The following is a 25,388-nucleotide window of genomic DNA, read 5'->3' on the forward strand; positions in this document are numbered from 1 at the left end:
TCATAGCTGGATAGCAATTTCCTGGCTGTAGTACATTGTTGTTTTTTGCACTGATGCTAAAATAGGGGTGGACTGATTTTATTGGGAATCAATATATTGTGATCTGTCATTACACAGTGTGTGTTGGGATGCAACTTGCAGCTACTTGGTTCTTGAATAAGGAGAAATGCAATTTTGTAGTGAATGTTCCATCATATCTCATTTAAAATGAGTCTGTTCACACAGGAATCATGTTATCTTATTTTATCTGCACATTGTATCATTAAATGCGTCTGCATATTGTGAAATGTATATACCGGCAGTATTGTGACATTGTGTCTTTGCACCTGCTAATCTATGTGTGCGCCATATATTACAGTACAGTGATAAACTGATCTACAATGTATGCCTTAGAACACGTTTCATCTCTAAAACGCTACTTGATGCAAGGCAAAATGATTTTTATTTTTTTTTTCAGGCATTTCTGATTCTGTCAAGATGTGAACACTGTGATCAGCTGCTGCTGGCTACTTGTCAAGGAGGGGCTTCATGTATTTTGCTGTGTTCCTCTGGCAGGGCGTCACTTCAGGGTGCTGTTTCTGAGTACAGTGCGGACGAGGAACACCTACAAGGAGCCCTCGGCGGTGGTGAAGCGGAAGGACCAGCAGCAGGAGGAGACGGCAGAGGACCTGGAGTACGGCTTCCTGTCCAGCTCCAGGATGCTGAGCACCGTGCTGCCTCGCGCTCAGTCTCTGCTGGCTGTGGTGGGAGACCCCGTGGCACTCTGCACCATTGGAAAATGCCGGTGTGTACCTTTTAAAGATGCTTAAAGCAAGGCAGGTGGCCCTGAATCAAATATAAGTCAATATGGATTCAGCTGAGTGATCCCAGTTAGGAGGGTGCTTATTCACTTGATGATCCACCACTAGCATTGCCAGCTGTTTTTAGTTGAATTTTAAAATGTATATTAAGTAGTGGTAAGTATCATGTGCAAAAAAGGTGCTGCTTTTTACCTTTGACTTGCAAATGGTCTGCATAATGTTGCTAGCAATACAGACTTGCTGTGTGTCTAAAAGTCAGTTTGAAACATTTGTTTCCCAGTTTAGCTGGCGTTCAAGTCCAAGTGAAACTCCTCTTTGGCACCTTTCCACCCCCCCCTGTCCCGGAACCCAACCCCCCTGTGGGGGGCCCCCCCCCACGTCAGTTTGGGGCCCCCCCACACCATGCAGGAAAATCTGGGAGCGGATCATCTCGCTGTGCCACGAACACGGCAGCCTGCACGGAGTGGCGCTGCATGAGATTCACACCCAGCTCGATAACCTGGAGCTGAGCAGGAGCTGCGTGCTGAACCCCCTCGCACCCGAGTTCATCCCACGGACTCTGCTGCACCCAGCCTTCTCCCGCAGACTGCAGGCGTCCTTTCCAAGGCTCGGCGTACGTACCGGGACCTTATTAGACCTTCTCCCTACAGCAGTTTAAAAAATAATAAAAACAAAAAAGAATACAGCTCTTGCTGAAAGGTTACAAAAATGTAACCATAGGCAATGAGAAACACAGTGGATTGATTTACTCTGAGTTAACGATGCTGCATGAGCTCTCAAATGCTTTTCAGTTGCACATAGCTAACCAAGTGGCAGGCGCTTATGAGCTTAAACTGTGCCCTCTATGGGCATCATGTTTATTGCTTCATTGTGTTCCCCTTGCCTTATTCTGTGCCATCCAGCACTATACATTAGCTAGAGAAGCTGTATCATGAGCATGGATGTATGCCAAGCCAAACGATTGTAATAGTACATGCTTTCCTTTCCTAGGCATCCCAGTTCACATTGCAGATGGAGGTATTTACAAGCGCTTTGCTTCCCGTAACACAGATTTATAGGTCACTTAGCAGTTGAGTGATACACTAACCAAGGTGAGGTGCATGTGTAATACAATCTAACCTATCAGAGCTGTTCCAAGCAGATGACCTGCAAACACCATGCAACTGAGTGTCATCATCCCATTATATTTTGCAGCAGTAAATATTAAAATGCTAAATAGCAAGAAGCTAGGAATGCCATGCAGTTAATCACCTTTTGATTTAACCACCTCACCTTGCAAACCAGATTAGATCTCTAATAGGCTGCAAAAGTCCAAAGGAGGTCATACCACATTTGAATACATATACAGAATGACTGTCAGTATTTTGGATTAAGGCTTTTCTTCACTAAAGACGTGTTTTGTTCAAATATGTGTTAGTTTGTTAATTAAGTATTTATTAAGGGGTTACAGAACCTCCTGTGGTGTTTACAAAATTGCATTACTTGCAATTCAGAACCCTTCATTTCTGAGCAGGTACCGTACACCAATATGACTTGAGATATTAGAGAAGCAGCATCTCTCTTCTTGAGGATTTACAATGGCTTTCAGGCTTTGGAATACATTGTGTTAAACGTGAGTAGAGGATGGAAGAGGTTTACTCATTCTGATTTGTAGCTCTTTCTGTTAGTATGACTGGATCATATTGGTTTTATACACCTGCTGTTTTGTTTCAGTCTTTTAGCAATGGGTTGAGTGGTGGACACGACATTCTGCTCTGCACTGTTCTAATTTGGAGTGTTATTCATAATGTTTGGTTGTCATACACAGTGGACTGTAGGGTTCAGATTATAATTTTAAACCGCCTTTCTAACGTGGATGATTCAATGGTAATGAGTCACTTAAATAAATTTCACTGCGGGGGTGGACAAAAAGGCTTGTTACCCTTTAGTGTTTTAAAAAAAGATTTTTAAGAGCTCTCCACTGTTGTTGTACATTCTCCAGGAGCGTGTGTGAACTGCAAGCATTCTGCTATGAATATTGTTATTTAATATAATGCAGTGCTGGCCCTTAAAAGGTTAAACCCTGCTTTAACAACTTGTGATATTGACAAAGCACCATATTTATTGACCTTTCTCCTGAAACTGACAAAGCTAAATGGTTGTTCTCAACAACATTTAAGTCTTAATAGGAAGTGATGCAGCGTCCCTAACAGAGATGGGGTATCCATGGGGAAGGGGTTTGTTTGTGCTCTATTTGTTCAGTTCAGCAGAATGAAACAATATTTTCTTTTCTGTTCACGGCTTGAGATGAGCGTCTCAGCTCATCTCGACCCTGCTTATTTTACTGCAAATCGTCTTCAGGAATGACCTTGGGCCACAGAAGTGAGCTGTAATCTCTGAGCAACCAAGTTCGTTTAAAAAAAAAAAAAAAATGTATATCTTAAAAACAAAAAATGTAAATGCATTTTTTACTCTTACTGTCCCAGACTACGACTACTGTTGTTTCTTCTTCTTTCTCACTTGAATGAAGTGATAATTAATGGCAGCTCATTAAGCCCTTCAGTGTTAAAAAAATGCAAATTATATAGACTCCTAACTAGGAGCTGCTGGTAATTCTAATTAGGTCTGTTCCTTGTCTAAGTCATGTTGAAAACAATGTATAATCACTTTTGTGAAGATGATCAAAAATAAGCATTTCTTCAACCCTTTCACTGAGCTCTGTCCATTTTGAAAAAGGGGGACACAATCAAAATGTGTTTTCTGGCTGTGACTTTTTTAGTACAATCTTTTAAATGGGTGGTTTGTTGATCCCTTTCTTCACAAAGTCACAACACTAAATTCTGTTACTGTCAGTCAGCCTGATTGCTGTCACTTACTGTGTCGCTCTGTATTAATCTGAGCAGAGAACACAGTGAAGCGCAAGTGTTCCCGCTGGACTTCCTGTGTAGTCCTAGTATAGCAGAAACATGGGTCTGTGTTGTGTGAGTACAGGCTGTCTTCAGGAGCTCACTATGAAATGGTGTACTTGGATGTTTTTAGACTAAATAAATTTAATGTGTGAAGAAAAGGAAAGAAGAAAGCTGGGTTCCTATGGAAAAATATTGATAAACTAAAAAAAGAGATATTCAATGAAAACAGTAAAGAAATGACGCCATGGCTACAGCTAACATTTGCTCCAGAGAGCCGTGCCTAGTCAGTGTTCACATCGTAATCAATGGGTTTGCAGCAGAAAAAGAGGGTTCTGAGAGCAGGTCAAAGACGAAATTTTTATTCGTCAATTAGACGAAATTAAAGTAAAATTCTCATTCCCTGGAGCCTTATTTAACAGGGAAATGGCTAACTATCCCCCCCCCTCCCATTGTAAAGAATTCTCTTCTATGACTGCTAAACACATTAGCTGTTACTCACTCACAGGGCAAAAGCATTGCAGCACATTTAATTAGCATGGAAGCAATGCAAATCTCATTTACAGCTCTGTCTGTGTTTGCAGATTCTTGTGTGTGTGGGAGGGGAGCCATGATTTTTCCTTTTTTAAAATTTTATTTCAATGCAACTAACAGAAGTGAACTTTGTAGCAGTTAGTCTCAATTGTGGTCTAGTTATACAGTATATATAATATATAGTTATTATTGTTGATAGGAGGTCTTTTTGGGTGCAGACTAATACAAAAAACGTGTTCCTCCAGAGCTTATTCCATATACATTTACCCAAAGGAGTCTTCTGGATAAGGGCTTCTTCACAGTACTGCCTAGCTTGTGACACCATAAAGGTCACATCGCGTGATGAGAGGGATGGGTTAAAAAAGAAGTGGCTAGACCCAAGTTGTATAGGTGTGGAAGATTGCCTGCGCCTTTTCTATCTTTTAGATTTCAGCATTCTTCATCTTAAATTGTTTCTTGGAACAATTCATTCTGCTTGATGAACGAAAGGAAATGTGTGTTCTTGTTTCAGACTAGAAGGCCTCAATTCCACCGCTTCAAGCCCCCAGGACAAGCAGAGGTTTATGGTAAGAGAAGTTTGTTCTCGTTTGCTGTATTATCTTTGAAAATAATGTACCTGTATTTTTTAGCAGGCTTTACAAATAGAACAGCTATCAAGTGGACAAACTCAAATAAAGAGCTACTTTTATAAATTGGACATTTTAAGAAGCCATTCATTTCTCTCTGTGTACTCAACAAGAGTTTCCAGTTCTGATGCTTCCAAGCCTATTCTTGGCTTGACTGTCTTTCCAGAGAGCAAACCTGCTATACCCAAAAGATTGGCCAGGTCTTTTTTATTGCCAGGTGCTTAGGTAGAGTAAATGGAGGGGTCTTTTAGTTATGATCCCCTGAGGCAATCACAAATCCAGTTGTTTCCTAACAGGTCCTTTAAAATGTATTATATTTTATTTAGAGACATGCATATAATACATACTGAAGGCTACATATCTGAATCCGTGAGCATATTGCTGCCTTTTTATATACTGGATAAACAAAGCCTTGCGTGCGAATCTAAGGACAAATCAGAACAGTAAACATCTGTTCATCTTAAGCTCTTTTTTCCCCCCTCTACCTCCCTCCCTCTTCTGTGTGTGTGTGTGTGTGTGTGTGTGTGTATGCTTTCCCAGGACACAACAGCCCTGCGGGGCTTGTCGGCAGCCCGGTTTGCTCCTTTCAGTTTCCTTCTGGGCGCCACTCCGTCTTTGGGAAATCAGCAAGCCCCCTGCAGAGAAGTGAACCCCTGGGCAGGAACAACATTGTGTGCATCCCTCCTTACAGGAGCCGCTTCGTCATGCCAGTGCCTGTGAGTACCTCTGGACCTTCCTGATCCCTCCACTTCCCCTCTGTCTGATCCAAAGCTACAGTCGACATATTTGCTCATCAGTCTTAATTAACTGTTCCCATTTTACACACTGAACACTCCTGGCTTTCCATCCAACAAGGGCAAGCAAACTACAAGGGGTAAATGAAGTTGCAGGACTCGTACATTGTCTCAGCAAATAGATGACCCTCTGCTGCGCTGGAGTAGTACAGGTTACGCAGCATCTGCTCAGTATTCATTTTGGCATTGTGCTTTTGGTTTAACAGTCCGTGTTTTTTTTAAATGGCTGCTATCAATGAATAGGTGGACAGAGCTTATTATAGACAACCACTAACACTGGAAGTAGAAAAGGTTAATATCTGTTCTCATTTCTAGTGATCTGTACTGACAGTGTATTCAGTGTTCTGCCAGTCAAATTAGCACAGAGGTCAAGTAATGTGACTCCTCCCCCCAATCCTTTTTTAGTTTTATATTTTTTCATAAGCTTTTTAAATATTTATCAGCATTGTGTGCTCTGAAGCCTGAACTGTGCACCTCATTTGTTTTGCAGTGTGCATCTGAAGTGGTGAGTCATCCGCATTATGGAAAATCCAAGCCTCCTCATCCGCAAAAAGAATTTTCTGTCCATGTCCTTCTGTAGCGTCTAGCACATCTCCTCTTAATTCCCTGACTTCGCTGGCTCATGGGGGTCAAGCTAATTTTATTTTTCCAGTTCCACAAAAAAGGCTTGTGAAGACTAAACGCAAGAGGGTTAAAATAACAATCCTCTGCTGCTCAGCTCTGTTTAACGTTGTAACTTCCAGTATCTGATTTTCTTTCCTTGAGAATGCCCGTGTTTCATGCTTCAGAGTCCTTAAAAGATGAGGCTGGAGGGGTCTACGTTTGTCATGTTGTAGTCGTTTGATGTATGTTACTAACGCGTTTTGTATTCATCCTATTTTCACATTTGATTTATGAAATATGACAAATTACAGGATAACATGTTCTTGCGTGCAGACCTTGTATAATCTGTGTTTGAAAAGCATGAATTGGGAGTGTGCTCTCCTCTGCCTTGTATTTTAGACGGCTTGTCCTGCTGGGTGCACGTCTTCTGTAAACCAAGCCACGCTGCCGTCACATCCCCAGGCCTCGGTCGCAGTCCAACACTTTTAAATAAGCATGTCGCTCACGTTCGTCTGCCGTCACACCAGCAAAATTAGAGCACTCTTTAATATGAAAAAGCAGACCACTGTATGCACATAAAATGTAAGTTTGACATACAAATAGATGGACACATGCCTCTATATACCACCAGATTTTGTTTTTCTCTTCTCTAGAGAAGCGGTTCCTCACATATGTAAAAAGTGTGACGTACAGGCAGACAAACGGACAGACGAGTTCCCCCCTCCCCCCCAGTTGTGATCTGTTATATTACCCTATGCTAAAGAAGTTTTGTCACAGTTGGACGAGTGTTTCTTTAGATGTTTGCAAATCTGTAAAGTGAAAACTGTATGTCTGGGCAGGAACATGCATCCCTAACAAAAGCTAACAAATCCAAGCACTTGCAGGAAATAAGGCATCTACCTTTAATTTGTTTTGTTTTTACCCGCACGGAAACGGAGAACAGCGCTGACCCGTGGTTCTGTTGGTTTTCTAGGTGCCCTGCTCTGGTTACCAGAACCGGTTACCACTAGACCCACGGATCATGGCCTGTCAGGCGGCTGTGGCCTATAATATCAACCTGCTGCAAAACCAGGGCCGTCTCTCTCCTGGACCCTTCGTCTCTGGACCACTCTCTCCTCACCAGACATACCAGTCATCAATAGATGGCAGTGTGGAACACAGCAAAACAGGTGAGCATATAGGGTGTAATACATGGGATTTTGGCTCACCTTGATGAATATTAATAAAGCATATTTTAACATTTTTACATAATGATTGTAATTGTGCAGGCTTTTTTAGCCATTAAAACCCAATTGCATGGATTAGGTAGGTGCAGAATCTTGACAATCAAGCGTTTACAGTGTGTGCGTGCTTTTGACAATTAAAAAAAAAAAAACTAAACAAAAACATCCTTTTTTTTTATAGGCCACTGATAGTCTAGATCTTATGCAACTTGTCTTCTTAACATGTGCTGTAAGAATGCTTGCAGTATTTCTCCATATTTGTATTTGGAATGGATGAGGATTGCACCTTCTACAAATTCCTCTCACAGCTTTTTGAAACAAGAAACGGAATGTTCTCTCCCACGCTGTGTTGTAAAGTGAAACAAAACACATTTTTGTTCTGGCCTTTCTGTTAAATGATGCTATAAGTTACAGATGTCGGCTTCCATCCTTTTCGAAAGTTTTTAGATGCGATTGTAAAGCCATGGAATTTTGTTAAGTCTTGGAGGCTGTTGGTCTCATCACAGAATGAATGGCCAACAGCCCTGCGAGAGCTCAGCAAACTGTTTCTTAAAGGTGTGTTTATAAGAAACCCTTTTCCTCCCTTTTCATTAGGACAGACCTAAGAAATCGAACAATTTGCGTTTTTTTTTAGAGCTACAAGAATGGTCTGCATTTAAAAAAAATAAAATAAAAATAAATTAAATTAAAAAAAAACAAACTGTAATTTTAAGACCAGAATTATCTACATATTTTGTATCAAGAATACATAACACTGATCAATGCTTGCCATTACAAACTGTGATAATTAAATACAGCAGTCTATACCAGATAAAGTAGTACAGTGGCCCATGAAGACTTCAAGATGTGTATTGTATATTCACCTTTTTTTTTTGTATAAAGGTTTTTTATCTTTTTACACGCTGTTTTAAAATGAAATAATCAGAGGTATATTATTTTAAAGAAAGCTTCTTTGGCAGTATTAAATTGCAGCTATAATTTTGTTCTCATTTTAATTTTATGTAGCAGAGCAATGAGCAATTGAACCCATCATCTCTCTGTATCAGAATAAAGCTTCAGCTACAATGCCAGTGATTGGGAGCTGTAGCAACCCCCAGTAGGATCCAGCTGTCAGTGATTTCCCTTATTCTGCCAATCATGCAGACAGCCCACGTGGTACAGTTCTCTCGCAGTAGCTTCAGAAGTGGGAAAATTTTCATGGTGCTTTTTTTGGAAATTAGTTTCTTAAAAATCAAAGAATTTGGGATCATGGGGGGGGAGGGGTTCCTCTTTCCCCCCCCCCCCCCAAAAAAAAAAAAAAAGGAATTTTTAAAATAAAGTTTTGTAGAATAAGGAAATTGTGTTGTGTTTTTTTTTTGCATTCTTATTTTGTTTTTCATGTCAGGGCGAGAAGAAATGATTCCAGGTTTTGAGACTGTGAAGCTCTGGAAGGAAAACGAAATGAAAGAAAAGGTACGTGGTGTATGGATATCTCCAAACATTATATATTGTATTTTGTTCTTTTTTTTTTAAATAACTGAATTATCTGTTTCCAAAGAATAGATGTATTCTACAGAAGTAAAGAAATATAAATACGTTTGCTTTTCTTTGTCAAATTTTTTTTTAAATCCTTTTCCCCCAAACAGACTTGTCAAAACTCCCTTTGGAAGAATGCTGTCTTTTTAATTGGTTAATTTTCTGGTTTAGGAAGTTTCTTAACAATATAACCTTGCTGAGTTTTGAAACCCCCCCCCAAAAAAAGTAAACCTGACACTGTTATTCTGAAACAATTGAATCATGCTGTTGTAGGATTTATCCGTTAAACTAATGATGTTGCATGCTACTGACCTTCATACAATTAATGCCATTTGGTTTTTGATGTGTTCTGATTATTTAGGAAGGATTAGCATTTCCTACTGCTGACTTTGTTGATGTGCCCAAAAAACATTATTTCCCCCCATTTCAGTTTTTAGCAAATCTGGACTCTCTAGGTGGGGGACCCTTCTGGCTGTCGGAGGGTCAGATGGACAGAAGCTTGACTCCGAAGTTTGGCCACAGCGCCAAGCCATATTTCAACAGCTCCTTCTCCGACGTGAAGTCTCACCACAGCCTCGGTCCGCAGGGTCTCCACAGCCCCAGCAGATTCCCTGGAAACCCCAGCATGGACAGCCTCCCCTACAGCCTGGACAGGACCCCCCTGCCCTTTGCCTCCTCCCCTGAGCCCTGCCGCTCGCCCTTGCTGGGCCGCATGGAGCACATAAGGAGAAGCCCCTCCCCAGCACCCCTGCCACCTCACCTCTCTCCAGGACTGAGCAGCGCCAGGGTCACCGTGCCACAAGGGAGCCCCCAGGCGAACCTGCAGAACGGGACACACAGTAAGATAATGCATGCGATCTGTTTTTGTTTATTTAAATTTATAATGTTGACCCAGGGTTGTTTTTATCTGGTAACTGAGTCCATATACAGACATGCAGTGGATGTAGGATTGGTCATCCAGGTTGCTGACATGTGGTTTTCCTGCTCTGTTGGTAACTTGTTATTGATGCTCAGCAGGTCTTGTTGCATTAAATTGACCATATTTCCTCGTCATCTTTTTGTTTTCTGGCATTTTAGTAAACTCTGCAATGAGGGAGAATGTGCAAAGTTCTGACAAATGCATCTCCAAGTTCAGCCAGTGGATGGAGCAGTGTGGTGACCTGGTCAGTGACCATCCTAATCATAATCACCATCATCATAGTGTTCCTCAGTCTCTGAACATGCACACCCCTCTCATCCAGAACCATGACGTCTTCCGGCTCTCCCAGCAGGATTCAAATCATGTCAACAGCTATCACGGGGATCCCAAGTTACCTGTGCACGAGAGGTACCTTCATTTAAATTATTTTCCCTTATGTTTGTGTTTGTGAGGGGGATAGATGGTGCCCTGTCTTCATTTCACCTGCCTTCAAGTCTGTTTAGCTCTTGCTGGAATCAACCTGCTGCTTAGTGGACAGTAGACCACATCACAAAACCAAAACCACAAAGTCCAGAATGACTGGATTGCTGGGACATTTTCAATATGTCCCTATTTTTATGACAGCCTGGATTAGTTTATTTGCTGACCCACGTTTTTGTTACAGTAATCTAGTGGTCCACCACTAATAAATATTTTGTGTATATGTCCATCTCTACAGGTACATTTAAGTTAAATCGGACATGCAAACTATGACTCCTAAGATTGACGGGGATTCATTGTGATGTTTGTAATCTTAAGTAGCTCTCTCTATAAATTCCAGTACTGGGTAAAAGTTAGAAAAATGCATTTTGGAGGAGTGGCTACTATCTGGGTCTGTTCTGAGAGTCTACACAATGGACACCCATAGAGTCTAAGATAAAGGGTGAGCTTCACTTTAAGAAGGCAATTTTGGCACTAGAAAGATTTTTCTGGACTTTATTTTAAGAGGCACAGCAAACGCAGGTGTGATATATACAGAAAATGTAAATTTAAGTAATGCATTCAAATCTTTTTGTTAGTGATTTTGCGTTAGTTTCACTCGAATGACTAGTACATCAAGAAACCGTGGAGTGAAAGCAGGTGGTTCTACAGATAGGTCAAAAGCATCCTCTAAGAAACTCAAATGAGGCATTCGCTGGGTGTAATTGAAACAAAGACTATCATTACACCCTTTTGAAAACTGTGCTGTTTGAGAATCTGGTTTTGTGGTGCTGGAGAGCACATGCTCCTCTTCCAAATTGCACTCTGGTGGCAGAGCTCTTGATTTAAAACTGGCAGCTGCGAAGGGACAATTCCCACATTCATAGTGTATGCACAGAATAATTTCTTCCATTGTCCAGAGTTGCCTCTCCATGTGGATTGACAAGACGTGCTGTTGAATCAAATTGCTCTTCTGTGCTTATCTCTCCCAGCATTTTGCAGATCAGGCTGGAAATACCCAGGAAATTGCTTAAAAATCTCTAGCAGCCCCTATAGAAGCGTTTCAACATCAAAAGTAGGCCATCACAGTGGTCTGCTTGCACTAAAAGTTTTTACCTAAGCTTTCTGTACAGCTTGAGATGGCCAACCTTATCGCAAGAGTTTAAAAATTTGAAAGTGAGATTAGTCTGTCCAGATTTTGGGGCACTTCATGATGTTAGGAGTCAATCTGCAGTGCCGAGTGCCATTGTGAGGATCGGAAAAAGATTCCCATTGCATTGCAGTTGGAGCCATTCCAGGCTTTACTATGAGCATTATTAAACACAGCTGAGCCTAATTAGATGAACCACAGCAGTCACACGCTTGGGTGTGTATTCCAGCGATTCAACATGCAGAGCGATTCACTGGCTCGTCCACATGAGGGGATTTTGCAAATTAGGTTTTAGCTGTTCTGTTAAATCTATTATTGCACTGCTTTGTGTACAAATTATAAACTTCCCATTGTGTCATTCCTGGCATTCAGCAAAGTGTTTTGTGTTTGTTTGGTTTTCTTCTGACAAGTGAATTTTTTGATGTAGTCTATCCATGATTTTTAAATCGGACGATCACGAAATCTAAAATAAAACAGAATGTAAAGGTACTGTAATGTTTTTGGCAGGTGTTGCATTTTGGTTTTGAGTTTTAATATTCCAGGTCCTGGCTTGGGGTCACTTGACCTCAATTGCCCAGATAAGAACACATCTTCCAGTCCTATAAAATGGCTTCAGTCCATTAATTTGCTTTTTTTTTATGCAGTCCAGGGGGATGCATTGTCAAAGAAACATAATTATGCCAATAATCCTAAGATTGCTCAAACTGCTATGCAATGTGACATGTTCTATCTACTCCTGTAGTGTGTATGCTCTCTCTCTCTCTCTCTCTCTCTCTCTCTCTCTCTCTCTCTCTCTCTCTCTCTCTCTCTCTCTCTCTCTCTTTCTTTATACAAAGCAGTAATTACATCTGGCAGCTCTTCATTAGCATGCAGTTGCAGTGAGCTAGTATTTTAAGAGAGCCTTTTCAGCAGAGGTGGCATAATACTAATAAAACGTATGTAAGTGAAACGTTTATTGCGGATTCTTTGCTGTGAAGCCTGGCTTTTTTAATTAGCACAGAATAAATTCAATCAGTGGTTTGAGGAAGTTGGGAATCTCCCTCTAGGCCCAGCAAAATGGCTCTTTCAGTGGAATAAGCCAAACTGATTAAAGATATTTCTGTCTGACCTCTGTCTGTCATGCAGAGTGTTGGTGTCGGTGTGGACCAGTACAGCACAGAGTTTACTGAATCTGGGCGATCGGGCGAAAGCAAAACAAGGTCACAAAGGACGAGGCCTGAATTAGTTTAGGAGAAGCCAGGCTTGGAAAGTTTTGGCACATCCAGAATTTGTAAATTTTGCCTTACACTTATTTGTTGACAGTAAAAGATCTATGTGAAACATTTAAAACTAATATTTAGTTACAAACAACAATTACAATATACACTGAACAAAAATATAAACACAACATGCAACAATTTCAAAGATTTTACTGAGTTACCGTTCATATAAGGAAATCAGTCAGTTGAAATAAATTCATTAGGCCCTAATCTATGGATTTCACATGACTGGGAATACAGATATGCATCTGTTGGTCACAGATACCTTAAAAAAAAGGTAGGGACGTGGATCAGAAAACCAGTCAGTATCTGGTGTGACCACCATTTGATTCATGCAGCGCGACACATCTCCTTTGCATAGAGTTGATCGGGCTCTTGATTGTGGCCTGTGGAATGTTGTCCCACTCCTCTTCAATGGCTATGTGAAGTTGCTGGATAATGGCGGGAACTGGAACACGCTGTCATACACGTCGATCCAGAGCATCCCAAACATGCTCATTGGGTGACATGTCTGGTGAGTATGCAGGCCATGGAAGAACTGGGACGTTTTCAGCTTCCATGAATTGTGTACAGATCCTTGCGACATGGGGCTGTGCATTATCATGCTGAAACATGAGGTGATGGCGGCGGATGAATGGCACGACAATGGGCCTCAGAATCTCGTCACGGTATCTCTGTGCATTCAAATTGCCATCGATAAAATGCAATTGTGTTCGTTGTCAGTAGCTTATGCCTGCCCATACCATAACCCCACCGCCACCGTGAGACACTCTGGTCACAACGTTGACATCAGCAAACCGCTCTCCCACACGACGCCATACACGCTGTCTGCCATCTGCCCGGTACAGTTGAAACCGGGATTCATCCATGAAGAGCACACTTCTCCAGCTTGCCAGTGGCCATCAAAGGTGAGCATTTTCCCACTGAAGTTGGTTATGGCACCGAACTGCAGTCAGGTCAAGACCCTGGTGAGGACGACGATCACGCAGATGAGCTTCCCTGAGACGGTTTCTGACAGTTTGTGCAGAAATTCTTCGGTTGTACATACCCACAGTTTCATCAGCTGTCCGGGTGGCTGGTCTCAGATGGTCCTGCAGGTGAAGAAGCCGGATGTGGAGGTCCTGGGCTGGCGTGGTTACACGTGGTCTGCGGTTGTGAGGCCGGTTGGACGTACTGCCAAATTCTCTAAAACGAAGTTGGAGGCGGCTTATGGTAGAGAAATGAACATTCAATTTTCTGGCAACAGCTCTGGTGGACATTCCTGCAGTCAGCATGCCAATTGCATGCTCCCTCAAAACTTGGGACATATGTGGCATTGTGTTGTGTGACAAAACTGCACATTTTAGAGTGGCCTTTTATTGTCCCCAGCACAAGGTGCACCTGTGTAATGATCATGCTGTTTAATCAGCTTCCTGATATGCCACACCTGTCAGGTGGATGGATTATCTTGGCAAAGGAGAAATGCTCACTAACAGGGATGTAAACAAATTTGTGCACAAAATTTGAGAGAAATAAGCTTTTTGTGTGTGTGGAAAATTTCTGGGATTTTTTATTTCAGCTCATGAAACATGGGACCAACACTTTACATGTTGCGTTTATATTTTTGTTCAGTGTAGGTATCCACATTGGGTGGTGTTCAGTAAATGGTGCAGTATGTTAGAACTATAGTAAATTCTGGTCAATCTTTTTTAATACACTGTTAAGGACAAGAGATGGTCTCAAAGACAATTACTTGTGTAGTTTAAATTTGTATATGTTTTGTAATTTGCATTGTATGTATTTTGCAGTTAGTATATAATTACAGTGTACATTTGATTGAACACTGTATGAGATTCTAGTTTTCCCCTGACTCTTCTTGTGTGGATAGGTTTATGGTGCTATCATGTTTCAAAAGCTCTTTCCCTCTCCTTTCAGTTTTGAACAGCATGCTCCTTGGAATGACCCCAGAACCACGTCACAATCTACAGAGACCTCCCCCAAGGCCAAGTTGTTCCCGTACTGCTCCTCATCGACCCGGTCCCTGTCTCCGCTCCCCTCTCCAATGTGCTACGAGCAGAGCCTCAAGCGCATCTCCCACTTCGGCAAGCTCGAACACGGGTCATCCCCGTACACACCGGATCACAAGCAGAAACTCTTTCACTTCCCCAGCTACCCGCTGCCCGAATTTGGTTCAACTATCCACCCCAGCTCTCCCCGCCTCCCCTCCGCCTCCGTGTCCTCTGTCTCTCCAGTCTCCCCACGTGTGCTGCTGCAGCTGCCCCCGAACGCTCACAATGTGGTCACACCCATCAAAGCCGGCCTGGGATCAACACAGCACAGTGACCCACACTGCCATCATGAGAGAGACTTCTACGCCAGCCCAAAGCAGTTTCAGAGGGAATCGGAGGTAATGCATTGCTCATTTTAAAGTGTTATTTCAACTTGTGTTTAATCCCCAGGCAGGGTGGAGGTCAGTCAGGGGCGCTGGTGCTGGTGGTTTGGCAGCACCCCCTTGGCTTTGCATGGCTTCCATCATATACAGAGGTTACAGTTTTGTTCAATGGCTTTCAGCACCCCCACTTTTAAAAATTGTTCCAGTGCGACTGGGGTCAGTTTCTGTTTTTTCATTTCCAATTCTTCCAATTCATTCCTTCAATCCTTTGAAGGAATTGAAATTGGAATTGATATTGATAATTTAGAGACATAGTATTGCTGCGATGGCTTTCATTATTACATCAATTTAATTGATTCACAATGACTTCAATGTAAGTCAAATTATGTAAAAAATTATGTTAGTCATATATATGGGATCCATAGGAGTTATTATTATGGAGAAAGGTTGAAAAATGGTGGATGCTGTTTCCAGAACAAACTTCCATGCTCTTAATCAACATAGCACCATAGAGAGAAATCTTGTACACCCAAAGCCTTCTGGGGCTCCCCAAGCATACACCACAGTAATTGTGCAGAAATGCTACAGACCTAATCGTGGAGTTACTTGTCACCTTCCCAGCAAAGTAGGACTTTAGTAATATGCATTTGAGCCTCAAACAGCCAACTTCATCGCAAACAAAACACCCTAACTACGCTTACTCAGAAGTGGTCTTTTTGTCAAGAGACCATCTGTAAGTTAAGTATAATTTCACAGTGTCTCTAACAAGAAATCAGCCTTTTTTTTAATTTGATTTTTTTTGTTTTGTTTTTGTTACTTTTAGCACCTGATGCAGCATGTGGCATGAGAATCTCTCTGTGTATTGCTACAGTACTTCCTAGTTGGGTAAACTCAGAAAAGAGTTATTGAGTCTATCCTGTTTACTTAAGCACATTATAACTAACAAGGCTGTCCTGTTAGTTTCAAGAATAATTTATGGCATATGGTGTAGAAAGACAGTCCAGGCTTTTCAGTGATGAGCCAGCTGACAAAATTTGAATATTGAGCTTAAGATTTAAATTGGTTCTTTAATTAGGGATAGGGCTCTCGATTCAACAAGCAACGGCTCAAAGAGAACGTTTCGAAAGAATGTAGTAATTTAACATCAGCCCATCTTTTTGCACCAGGTACATAGTGTGACCTGTCTTTCTGCACCTATGCCAAATGCATTTATATATTTTAGTTTTATGTCTGGCAAGGACAGCTGCTGATTAGCAACATATTAATATCCAGCTCCTAATTAGTATTCCTAATACTCGAGTTTGTGGGTTGTGCTCTTGTAGCGATGCTGTGAGGCATGGGATCCCAGCTGTGCAGGGCAGTGTGAGCTCTCTGGAACCTCGTGCACAAAGTGGTGTCAGCTGTGGTGTATGACCTGGGGTGCAGTGTGCAGATGTGAAGGGGTCTGCGCAGAGCCCAACAGGACACTGCAAGCCCTCATGCTTCTCTGCTGCACAGCTGAGGATCGCCAAACACACACTGAACTGAACACCTGCCACCTTAATTCTGACATTAATCAGTTTAATACCAAAATGTGTGTGTGTGTGAAGGGGGGGGGGTGTTATAGAATGCAACGTCCAGGTGATTACTAACCAGTTTTCATACCTTAACCCCCTCCTACTAAAAAGAGCATAATTGGAATAGTCAGCTGTATATCATTTCATTTTAATATGACTTTATCGTCATCCTAAGTATCTGTTTTGGATTTTGCAGATTTTAAATGTTTGCTGTAAAAGTTCCAGAATTTGCTCAAGTGTATAATGTTGTTTTTTGTTTGGTGTACTGTATATGTTATTGAAATTATGGCAAAGCTCTCACATTTTCATGGAGTCCCCAGCCACGTCTTAATTCATTGTGTCGATTTACAGGTGCTACAGACGCATTGCATTTCTCCTGTACAGATTGAATTTCCAGCTTCACCTCATCAGTCTTGGTGTCTGCCTGAGAGCAGGGATGGTGTTGATTGAGTATATGCAGCTTCTTGTACTGAAGACAAATAACCTCAATCACTTCATGTTCAAGAGGAACCATTAAGAAAATAATAATTTACCTTGATTTACTGTGTTTGCTTCTTGGATCCGCCCACAGTTTAATTAGAGTAAACAAGCAGTTAGCCTGTTATTGGGCATCTTGCAAGACTCAGTATACCCCTTTTTATTTTTCCACCTGTTTAATTGTATAACAAAAACTTTTACTCTTTCATTAGAAACAAAAACATCCCTTTTATTTTAGCCCTGGTCTCTACCAGTTGTAATCTGAATACACATTTTTTGTCATTTTCAAATGACTAAATGAATCATTTGTTGTTGTTTTGTTTGGGGTTTTTTTAAAGATTGGTTTTGGACACACAACAACCCCTATATTATGTTGCGTGCGTGTTGTGTCTGACTTCCTTTCCATCGTACTGATCCCAGAGAAGCCATTGCAGTATATCATCCTTTTACTCACAGAAGTGCCCTTTACATTGCGTTCTAACAGAATCTCCAATGATATGCCCCAAGGCTAGACCATCTGCAGTTCTTAGAATCACTGGAAACACATGATGAAGAAGTAGTATTGCTTTCAGGTGATGCCTCCCACGCAATGGCTGATTGCTCCAAAGAATGTTTTAATTGTCGTAATGTCCTATAGCTGTGGCGTTTCCATTTTAAACCTTGCTAGATGGCACACTGTTTCTTGCCAGCTGTACATGTCCATGAATGCACAATTTGAAAAGCTCCTGAGCCCTGATGCTGGCCTGTGGTACAAGTACAAAAGGTATAAAGCATCAGTTGGGGTGTTCCTCATTTATTTTATTAGGTCTCACATTTTTTTTTCAGTATACAGCTATATATATATATATACACACACACACACACACACACACACACACACACACCTTGGATTGGATTTTTGTCAGTTTTTTCATTATGTAATTCAATATTGTAACTTAACATTATTCAGCAGGTTTCATCTGACCTTTTTATGAAGCAAAATTAGTTAGTTCTATAGGATGATGCAAAACTTTTGGCCATAGCTGTCTTCACATTACCCACAGTCAAATAAATCTCAAGGTTGTCTTTATTGCAAGGTTTGGCAGCAGACTTCAAAAGAAAACCTGCAAGAAAAACTGCCCTCCACTCTCCAAATGGCTCTTCTGTTGTGCTCCTCCTCGAGGTTCTTGTGTCTGTAACTATTGGACCTGCAACTCTTCTCCTGCTGGAGTCACAACCTGCTGGCATAGAGCGTTCTAGTTTTTGTTTCTGCCTAAGGTCACCTGTCTCTTCAAATTTAACCTCACAGGTGACGGTAGGCCCTTAACATTCTTGGTTCTTGTATCTTGTCTTGTATTCTTTTATAACTGAAAGGATAAAATATACCTTCAAACACCTACATTACCTACATTATAAACATCTGCACATTCTCCAGCCACTTTGGCAGATAAATATTCTGCTAAAGTTATCCAGTTTACATGGAGTTATGTGTGTGTAAATTATGCTAAAGAGTAAGAGGCCGGGTTCTGCAAAATCTAGCGTTGCACATCCCCACGTGTTGCAAAAACTGCTTAAGTAATGCATGTGTAATTTTTGTTTTCATTGTTAACATCCTGACAACTTTTTACACTTGAAATTTTAAAATCTGTTTCAAAGCTGTTTTCAAAATGGCTGCTCAAGTGCACTGGGGTTTGAGTTCTGTTCTGTAAGGAAGAGCGATTTGAAAAAATAAAAAAAAAAAAAAGTAACAAGTGCTCTGGCTTTTCTGTGCCATGCCACATCATGGATCGTTATTGATGTGTTACCTGTTTGACAATAATTGTCAGGGTGTTAACAATGAAAACCAAAATTACAACTGCTTTATTTAAACAGTTGTAGAAACACGTCGGGACGTGCCACTTCATATTTTTCGGAACCCTGACATTTACTGTTAAGAATTAATTGACAACTAATGGCTTGTTTGCAAAAATTTGTAACGATTCTGTCATCAGCAATAATCATTCCCTTAATCAGAGTAGTGTTTATACTTTTTATATCATAACCCTGACCAGTCTTGTTCTAGTCTGATAATGCAGATAACTGCATTGCATGTGCACTCTGGAAAACCTTAGCAACATCTATTATTAACATCTAATATAATGGGGCTTGACCTTTACAGATCCTGTTGCATAGTAACCCTGTGGTTTGGCTTCCTTTTATTTTGCCAGCATGTTTCAATGAGTCTGTATCATTAAGCGCATATATGGGGGCTGCTCATACTAATACTTTCTGTCTCCACAAATAGAGGTTATATTTACAGAACATTAATACAACATGTTTAGCTGTGTAATATGATAGAGCTGTTCTATCCTGTAGCTGAGCTCACACTGGGAAAAATGATTCCTCTTATAGTAGTACACACTAGACACAATGTTGTACTATTAAACTACTATGAAACAGAAACATGTTCTTTTTGTTCTATGCGTGGGGATGACATCTGTACGCAGAATAAGATTGGAATTTTGATGAATCCATAACAGTGACTTTATGAATCAAATTTAAACACAGTGAGAAATAAACGAAATGGCTTTGTGATAATGTCTGTTTGCGTCTTCAGAGCAGGGACTGAGATCTATATCGAGCATTCACAGAAGCATCATCCAAGAGGCTGTTTTTGTCCACAAACAAACCAATCTTATTGCTGGATCTGATTCAACCTTGCTCTTTATCAGGAATCCCATGTTGTGGCTCTCTTCTGTTTACATGTTTTGAATAATCTCTAAGCGTGCTTTTATTCCGTGCTATACCCTGCCCTCTCTATCTACTACTCTTGAAGTAGTTCTAATGCCAGTGGCCCAGTCATTATCTGTTTATACCAGTTGACTCTTCAGTTTCCTCTGCCTCTTATCTCTCTCCATAGCAATCCATATGAAATTATTTTGATGCTTGTGAATAGCTGTTTGCAATGTAAAGTGTACCAGAGGTTGCCTATTTAAATGCAATCGTGGACTGCAGCTTCTTGTAAATTAAAATGTGTTAATACTGCTTGAACTGCAGTATGGAATTTGGACAATGTTGATGAAGAAAGGTTGCGGGAGGAACCACTAGACTTGCAAAGAACAGAGAGGAGATGGCAGAGCAAAAGCAGCAAAGACCGAAATAGGAAAACTCCTATCAGTATAACGAGTTTCTTGCAGACAAAGGTAGAAGTAAGCAGGGCAGATGAAGAATAAAGAACTCAACTGAGACCACAAGCAAAATCTGCCAAACCACCATCAGTAGAAATCCTAACTGACGGTGCAAGTTCATGTCATCTCTTCTCTTATTATGAAATTCTTGAGTTAACAGAATATAAAGTCTTGGACCCATCCTGAGCAGTTCTAGGACCCAGTCCAAACCAGAACCTATTTTCAGAAACTGTAAAAAGGGTTGGACTTAATTACGTGCGATGATGGCTTAGCAGTAGGGGTCATTTCGGATTTGACCTGAATTTTCAACTACTTGGTGTTTTTTGACAGATTGACGTCCGGACAATGGGCCGGCCGCTGTACCAGCGAGGCGCTCCATCTACCTTGCAGGAGTCTCCCTCTTCCCAGGTCAGCCAGGAGCCCAGCCCCTTCTGTAGCCCGGACCTGCTCTCACCCGCCTCCACGGGGGGCCAGCGGGCTGTGGAAGAGGCCGAGGACAGTGCATTCAGCCCCACTGAGAGCGGCGAAGGCCAGGCAGCTCTGCATACTCAGGACTGTGCAGAGTACAACAGGCATTACACACCCTCCAGCCAACAAGGTACTGCAGGCTTGAGCTGCTGCTTCTGATCTGGTTTACCCCGTTTAAGTGCACAGTGTAACATGGAATATTACAAAACAGCAATTTTAACTTTAAGTTGCGGGTGTGTGTTACTATAGTTCAGGTTTGACAAAGAATTGCCAGAGCCTGCTTGAAATAGCATTCACTCAAGTGTCAGCCAGTTACTCACTGGGTGAGTCATCGAAGCCTTTTAAACAAAACGGAACAGAACATCTCAAAACGTGCGGTGCCTTTTTGCCCGAGTTCGTGCTATGTTTTCATTATTTTTCTTTTCTTTTTATAATTATTTGCAGCAGGTCAGCCTAATGACCTAGCTTAGATGTGTATCGTGGCAGTGTATGTGGTCAAAACATGTACAATCTAGGTGGTTGTCAACAGTATTGAGAAATCCAGTTGATTTTAAAAAGGATGAAAATTGTGACCTTTTCCTCAGTATTGGTTTACAGCTACAATGTAAGAGTGAAGAAATGTCTCGCTTTAGCAAAACGGAATGCTTTACTTGACATTAGACACGCTGTGGCTGACCTTAACAGGTCATAATTTGAAAACGGAATCGTTCGTATTGCTCCGAAGTCTGTTAAACCAGTGCTCTATAAATAAGCAAATGGGATTTTTAATTTGCATGCTTTAGAAAAATGCCTAAGGTCACAAGTGTGCTCTTCCAGGAGACTAATTAAAAAAAAAAAAAATAATAATAATAATAATTCAAACATCTTGGTATTCCTGAATACAAACATAAAAGAAGTAATTAGAAGTATGGCATACTTGTATTCCGTAACTCTGTAATAACCCGTTGAATAAATGCACAGACAGCTATAGAAGTTTTACTCCCACATTGCAGAGTAATGATATTAAAGTTTGGTTTCTACGGCTGCAGTGGGTGTGTGCGTTGGTTGGGTTATAGCTCAGTTTCTGTACTATGAAAGTACAGGCAGTGACAGGTATTCTACAGCAGTACTGCATTTTGAGTTCTCTCTAGCATAGCGTTTTGGTTCTGTAAAGGTTTTCCAGGTTTTTGGGAGCCCTCTAAGAAAAACTCTCCCTCCTCTCCCTCAGCGCACCCTGACTGCCTGGAAGGCAATGAGCAGTCATACCTAGAAGAAAACAAGATGGCTGCCTCTTATGCCAGTGTTCTCCGGGCCCCGCCCCCGTCCAGCCCTGGCCCCTCCCCCGAACTGCCAAAGAAGGCAAACGACCCTCTGACCCTCCTGCAGGACCTGAGCAAGCGCTCTGGCCACAATGACAGCGGCTTCTACTCATACTTCCAGTGAAACCTCTTTTATGTATTTATTTATTTATTTTTTTCTTAATAATGCACTTTGTGTTTTTGTTTTTTTTTTGGGGGAAAAATACTTACTAGATTTGTTTGTGTTTGTTTGATATATTATCATATATATATATATATATATATATATATATATATATATATATATATATATATATATATATATATATATTTTTTTAGATTTACTTTTTTGATGCATGGTAAAAGCTTTATTGTATTTTTTCTTTTTTTTATGGGGGATGGAAGGGTTAATCCATGTTTCAAAAAAATAGTTACATTTGCTGGAAAAGAGGGATGTTTTGAAGTTCGATTCTTGAGAGTATAGCCTTTCAGCAGAGCCACCAACATGCCCGCTTACCAGAGCTGCTTCAGCTTTTCCTATGGTATCATAATCTGGTACAGTGTGCTTAGACTAGAGTGTTGTGATCAAAACAATGAATTGAGATCAGTTACTATAATTTTTAGTATTCTCTTTTTTTGCATTGTAATATGCTGAATAGTGTTGAGTTACTTCTTCCATATAAGTGGAATTTATGTATTTAGCTTTACAGAATTCCAATATTTATATAACGGTATTTTTGAAGACACTTTGCTGCTATTATATCTTTTTATTTTCTTCCATAACGCACTTTGAGTTAAATCTGTCATTTTTCCATAAATAAATTCAGTATCATGTGTAAGCACTTTATATTCATTCGAATGCTATCCTCTGTTGTGGTAAACCTTTTTGTTTTTCTTTGGACATGTGTATGTATTTGAAATCTTTTGATGTTTAAATGTTTTGACTTTTTTGCACACAAAAGGGATTGTTTTGGGCATATTGATCTTTTATTTTGGCTACAGTATAAGTTATTTTTGTTATTTAATGGATACTTTAAAGGAAAACAAATAAGTAAATATTTTGGTGAACAGAACTTGTGTCTGCGTGTTTCTTGTGCAGAAAAATTTGCATAGTTTTCTGTCCAAGCCCCTTGACGCTATGTAAAATGCATTTTGTTAATAGATGATATTTCAAGATTGATGCACTTTATTGGCTTAGTTTAGTGCTAGGATATCCAGGTTAATCGATTATCCAGGTGAAATTGAATTTTACTGGACCTGACTGTTAATTTTACATCCATTCTAGATTTGGTGGATTACCTACTAACATGCTGATGACGCTATATTGCTTATGAATGGGGTTGTACACAGTGTATGTGTGGACTCTCCTGTGCAGTTAGTCAGATGGAGATGAGGCGGTAAAGGAGTTCAGAACCATTACCTGACCCGATTCTGCTGCTCAACACCTGAAACAGCTGCACACGTATTCAACACACCTGGGAAAGTCGTGGTTCATAGCTGTCAAGTCTTTAAATTGGGTGTGAGTGTCCCAGAACCCTGAGATTGTTACAGTTACCATACTAACTACTCAAGTGTGTTGATGGAAGAAGAAAGACCAAGAGTTAGAGAGGGATGCAAGTCATGCTACTAACACCTGTAGAATGTTGTATGTGAGAGTGTACTTTGTTTTATACCAGTTTTGTTTGGGGCACAGTGTCACCTCCATATGTTGTCATTTTCCTTGCAAGATATGCCTTGAGTAGCGCAGAGCAGAATCTGTGACCAATTCTGATAAAAAAAACCAAAAAACAAAACAAAAAGCAAAAACCTTTTTATCAGGATCACAGGATCCATGCAGAAGCCAGCACGTAGAAGTGGATCTGAAAAGATCTTTGTTGATCAGCGTCTACACTTTTTAAATCACATTCAAATCAATTAAGAAAGAGACAGATTTTATTTAACCATCAATATTTGTTTTTATTTATTTACAGATCTATTTCACATGTTAGGAATTTTTCAAAACTGACCTGTGCTTTTGTTCCTACTGTATTTAAGAAATTAGACTTGCTGACCCTTTTTCTCGGCTTTATAATTTTGGTACCAATTTCACTTCTCAGTTGATCTCATGAAATTGATCTTGTTTCTACACGTATTATAGAGTTTATTATACTGTTTGCACGCCTGTGTTCCAGAGCTTTCAAAATTACAAAACAATAGATGCAAATAAAAGGCTCCATAGTGATCAGGGAGGAGTGTACTTGGTACCAAAGCTAGTATTTGCTTTAAAAAGATTAAAATAAATAAGCAAGCAATTTCTTCTTTAAGATTTACCCAAATTACAAACATACACATCCAACACACTGTATCTAAAATAGTACTGCATTTTAAGCCATTAATAAATCATATTTGTATATGTTTGTATTTGGAAGTTCTACTTTGCCCAAATCTGGAACAAGACTTTAAGTTATTGTCTCTCGAATGTCAGATTTGTAGGATGCCGAAATTTAAAAAAAAAAAAAGAGAGATATTCTTTTTATTCCTGTTGTGTATAAATTCTAAATGAACATGATCACCATTGGAACAGGCAGCATGTGATTTCCTATGAAATGATGTAAACATAAATCGATGATACATTCCGTTCTTATTTACACTGCAGTATACCCTTAACCTAAATATTTCCTCATTAACTATAATTAATAATACAACATATGTTAGGTGTTTACGTAATGAATGTTTTTCAATAGGATTTATTTATTTTAATTACTCGTCCATCAAATCAACAGTACGAAGGTCTCTCGAAATCGGGACTTGAAGGATGTGTTGCAGTAAGAATACCTCTGTTAAGAAAGGAGAACAAGACTAAAAGACTAAAATATGCACAAGAATAATGAAATTGGACTGTGGAACAATGGTCAAAGGTGCTTTTGACTGTTGATGGTTTTACAACGACACATGAGCCTGTTCTGTTGTCAATTCAACGCTTGTCGTCTTTCTATTCCTTAAGGATATTATCTTCAAGTTTTGCTCATCCTTGTTAGACAGCTTTTTGAGTCTTCCAGTCCTGGGTTTGTCATTACAGATGAATTTTCTCTTAATTGTTGAATATGCTTCGGATACCACACCTTGAAAATCTAGTGATGTGAGCTATTTCACTCAATGTTTTTCATACTCTATGCAAGTCAAGGTTGTTGTAATAGTAGAAAACACTAGTGGAGGCTTTGAGGAAATTGTTGATGCTCATAATGCATCAGACTAGAAAAATGACTTTTGCAAAGCATTGTGTGTGTGTGTGTGTGTGTGTGTGTGTGTGTATATATATATATATATATATATATATATATATATAT

At 40.3% G+C, this 25,388-nt stretch overlaps 1 protein-coding gene across 1 annotated transcript in view; it reads left to right on the forward strand.

The window, feature by feature from the left end:
- LOC121330460 (probable helicase with zinc finger domain) overlaps positions 1-22,276 on the forward strand; it is a 43,161-nt gene extending 20,885 nt beyond the window's left edge. Inside the window, exons 21-31 of the mRNA XM_041276991.1 lie at positions 556-784; positions 1,209-1,413; positions 4,731-4,785; positions 5,386-5,561; positions 7,216-7,411; positions 8,850-8,917; positions 9,411-9,819; positions 10,058-10,307; positions 14,682-15,153; positions 20,648-20,915; positions 21,993-22,276. Coding sequence (XP_041132925.1) covers positions 556-784; positions 1,209-1,413; positions 4,731-4,785; positions 5,386-5,561; positions 7,216-7,411; positions 8,850-8,917; positions 9,411-9,819; positions 10,058-10,307; positions 14,682-15,153; positions 20,648-20,915; positions 21,993-22,207 — 2,543 coding nt within the window. The 3' untranslated portion in view covers positions 22,208-22,276. The remainder of the gene's footprint in view (positions 1-555; positions 785-1,208; positions 1,414-4,730; positions 4,786-5,385; positions 5,562-7,215; positions 7,412-8,849; positions 8,918-9,410; positions 9,820-10,057; positions 10,308-14,681; positions 15,154-20,647; positions 20,916-21,992) is intronic.
- The last annotated feature ends 3,112 nt before the right edge of the window (positions 22,277-25,388 follow it).

Source organism: Polyodon spathula, chromosome 18, assembly GCF_017654505.1.
Source record: "Polyodon spathula isolate WHYD16114869_AA chromosome 18, ASM1765450v1, whole genome shotgun sequence".
NCBI classification, from domain to species: domain Eukaryota; kingdom Metazoa; phylum Chordata; class Actinopteri; order Acipenseriformes; family Polyodontidae; genus Polyodon; species Polyodon spathula.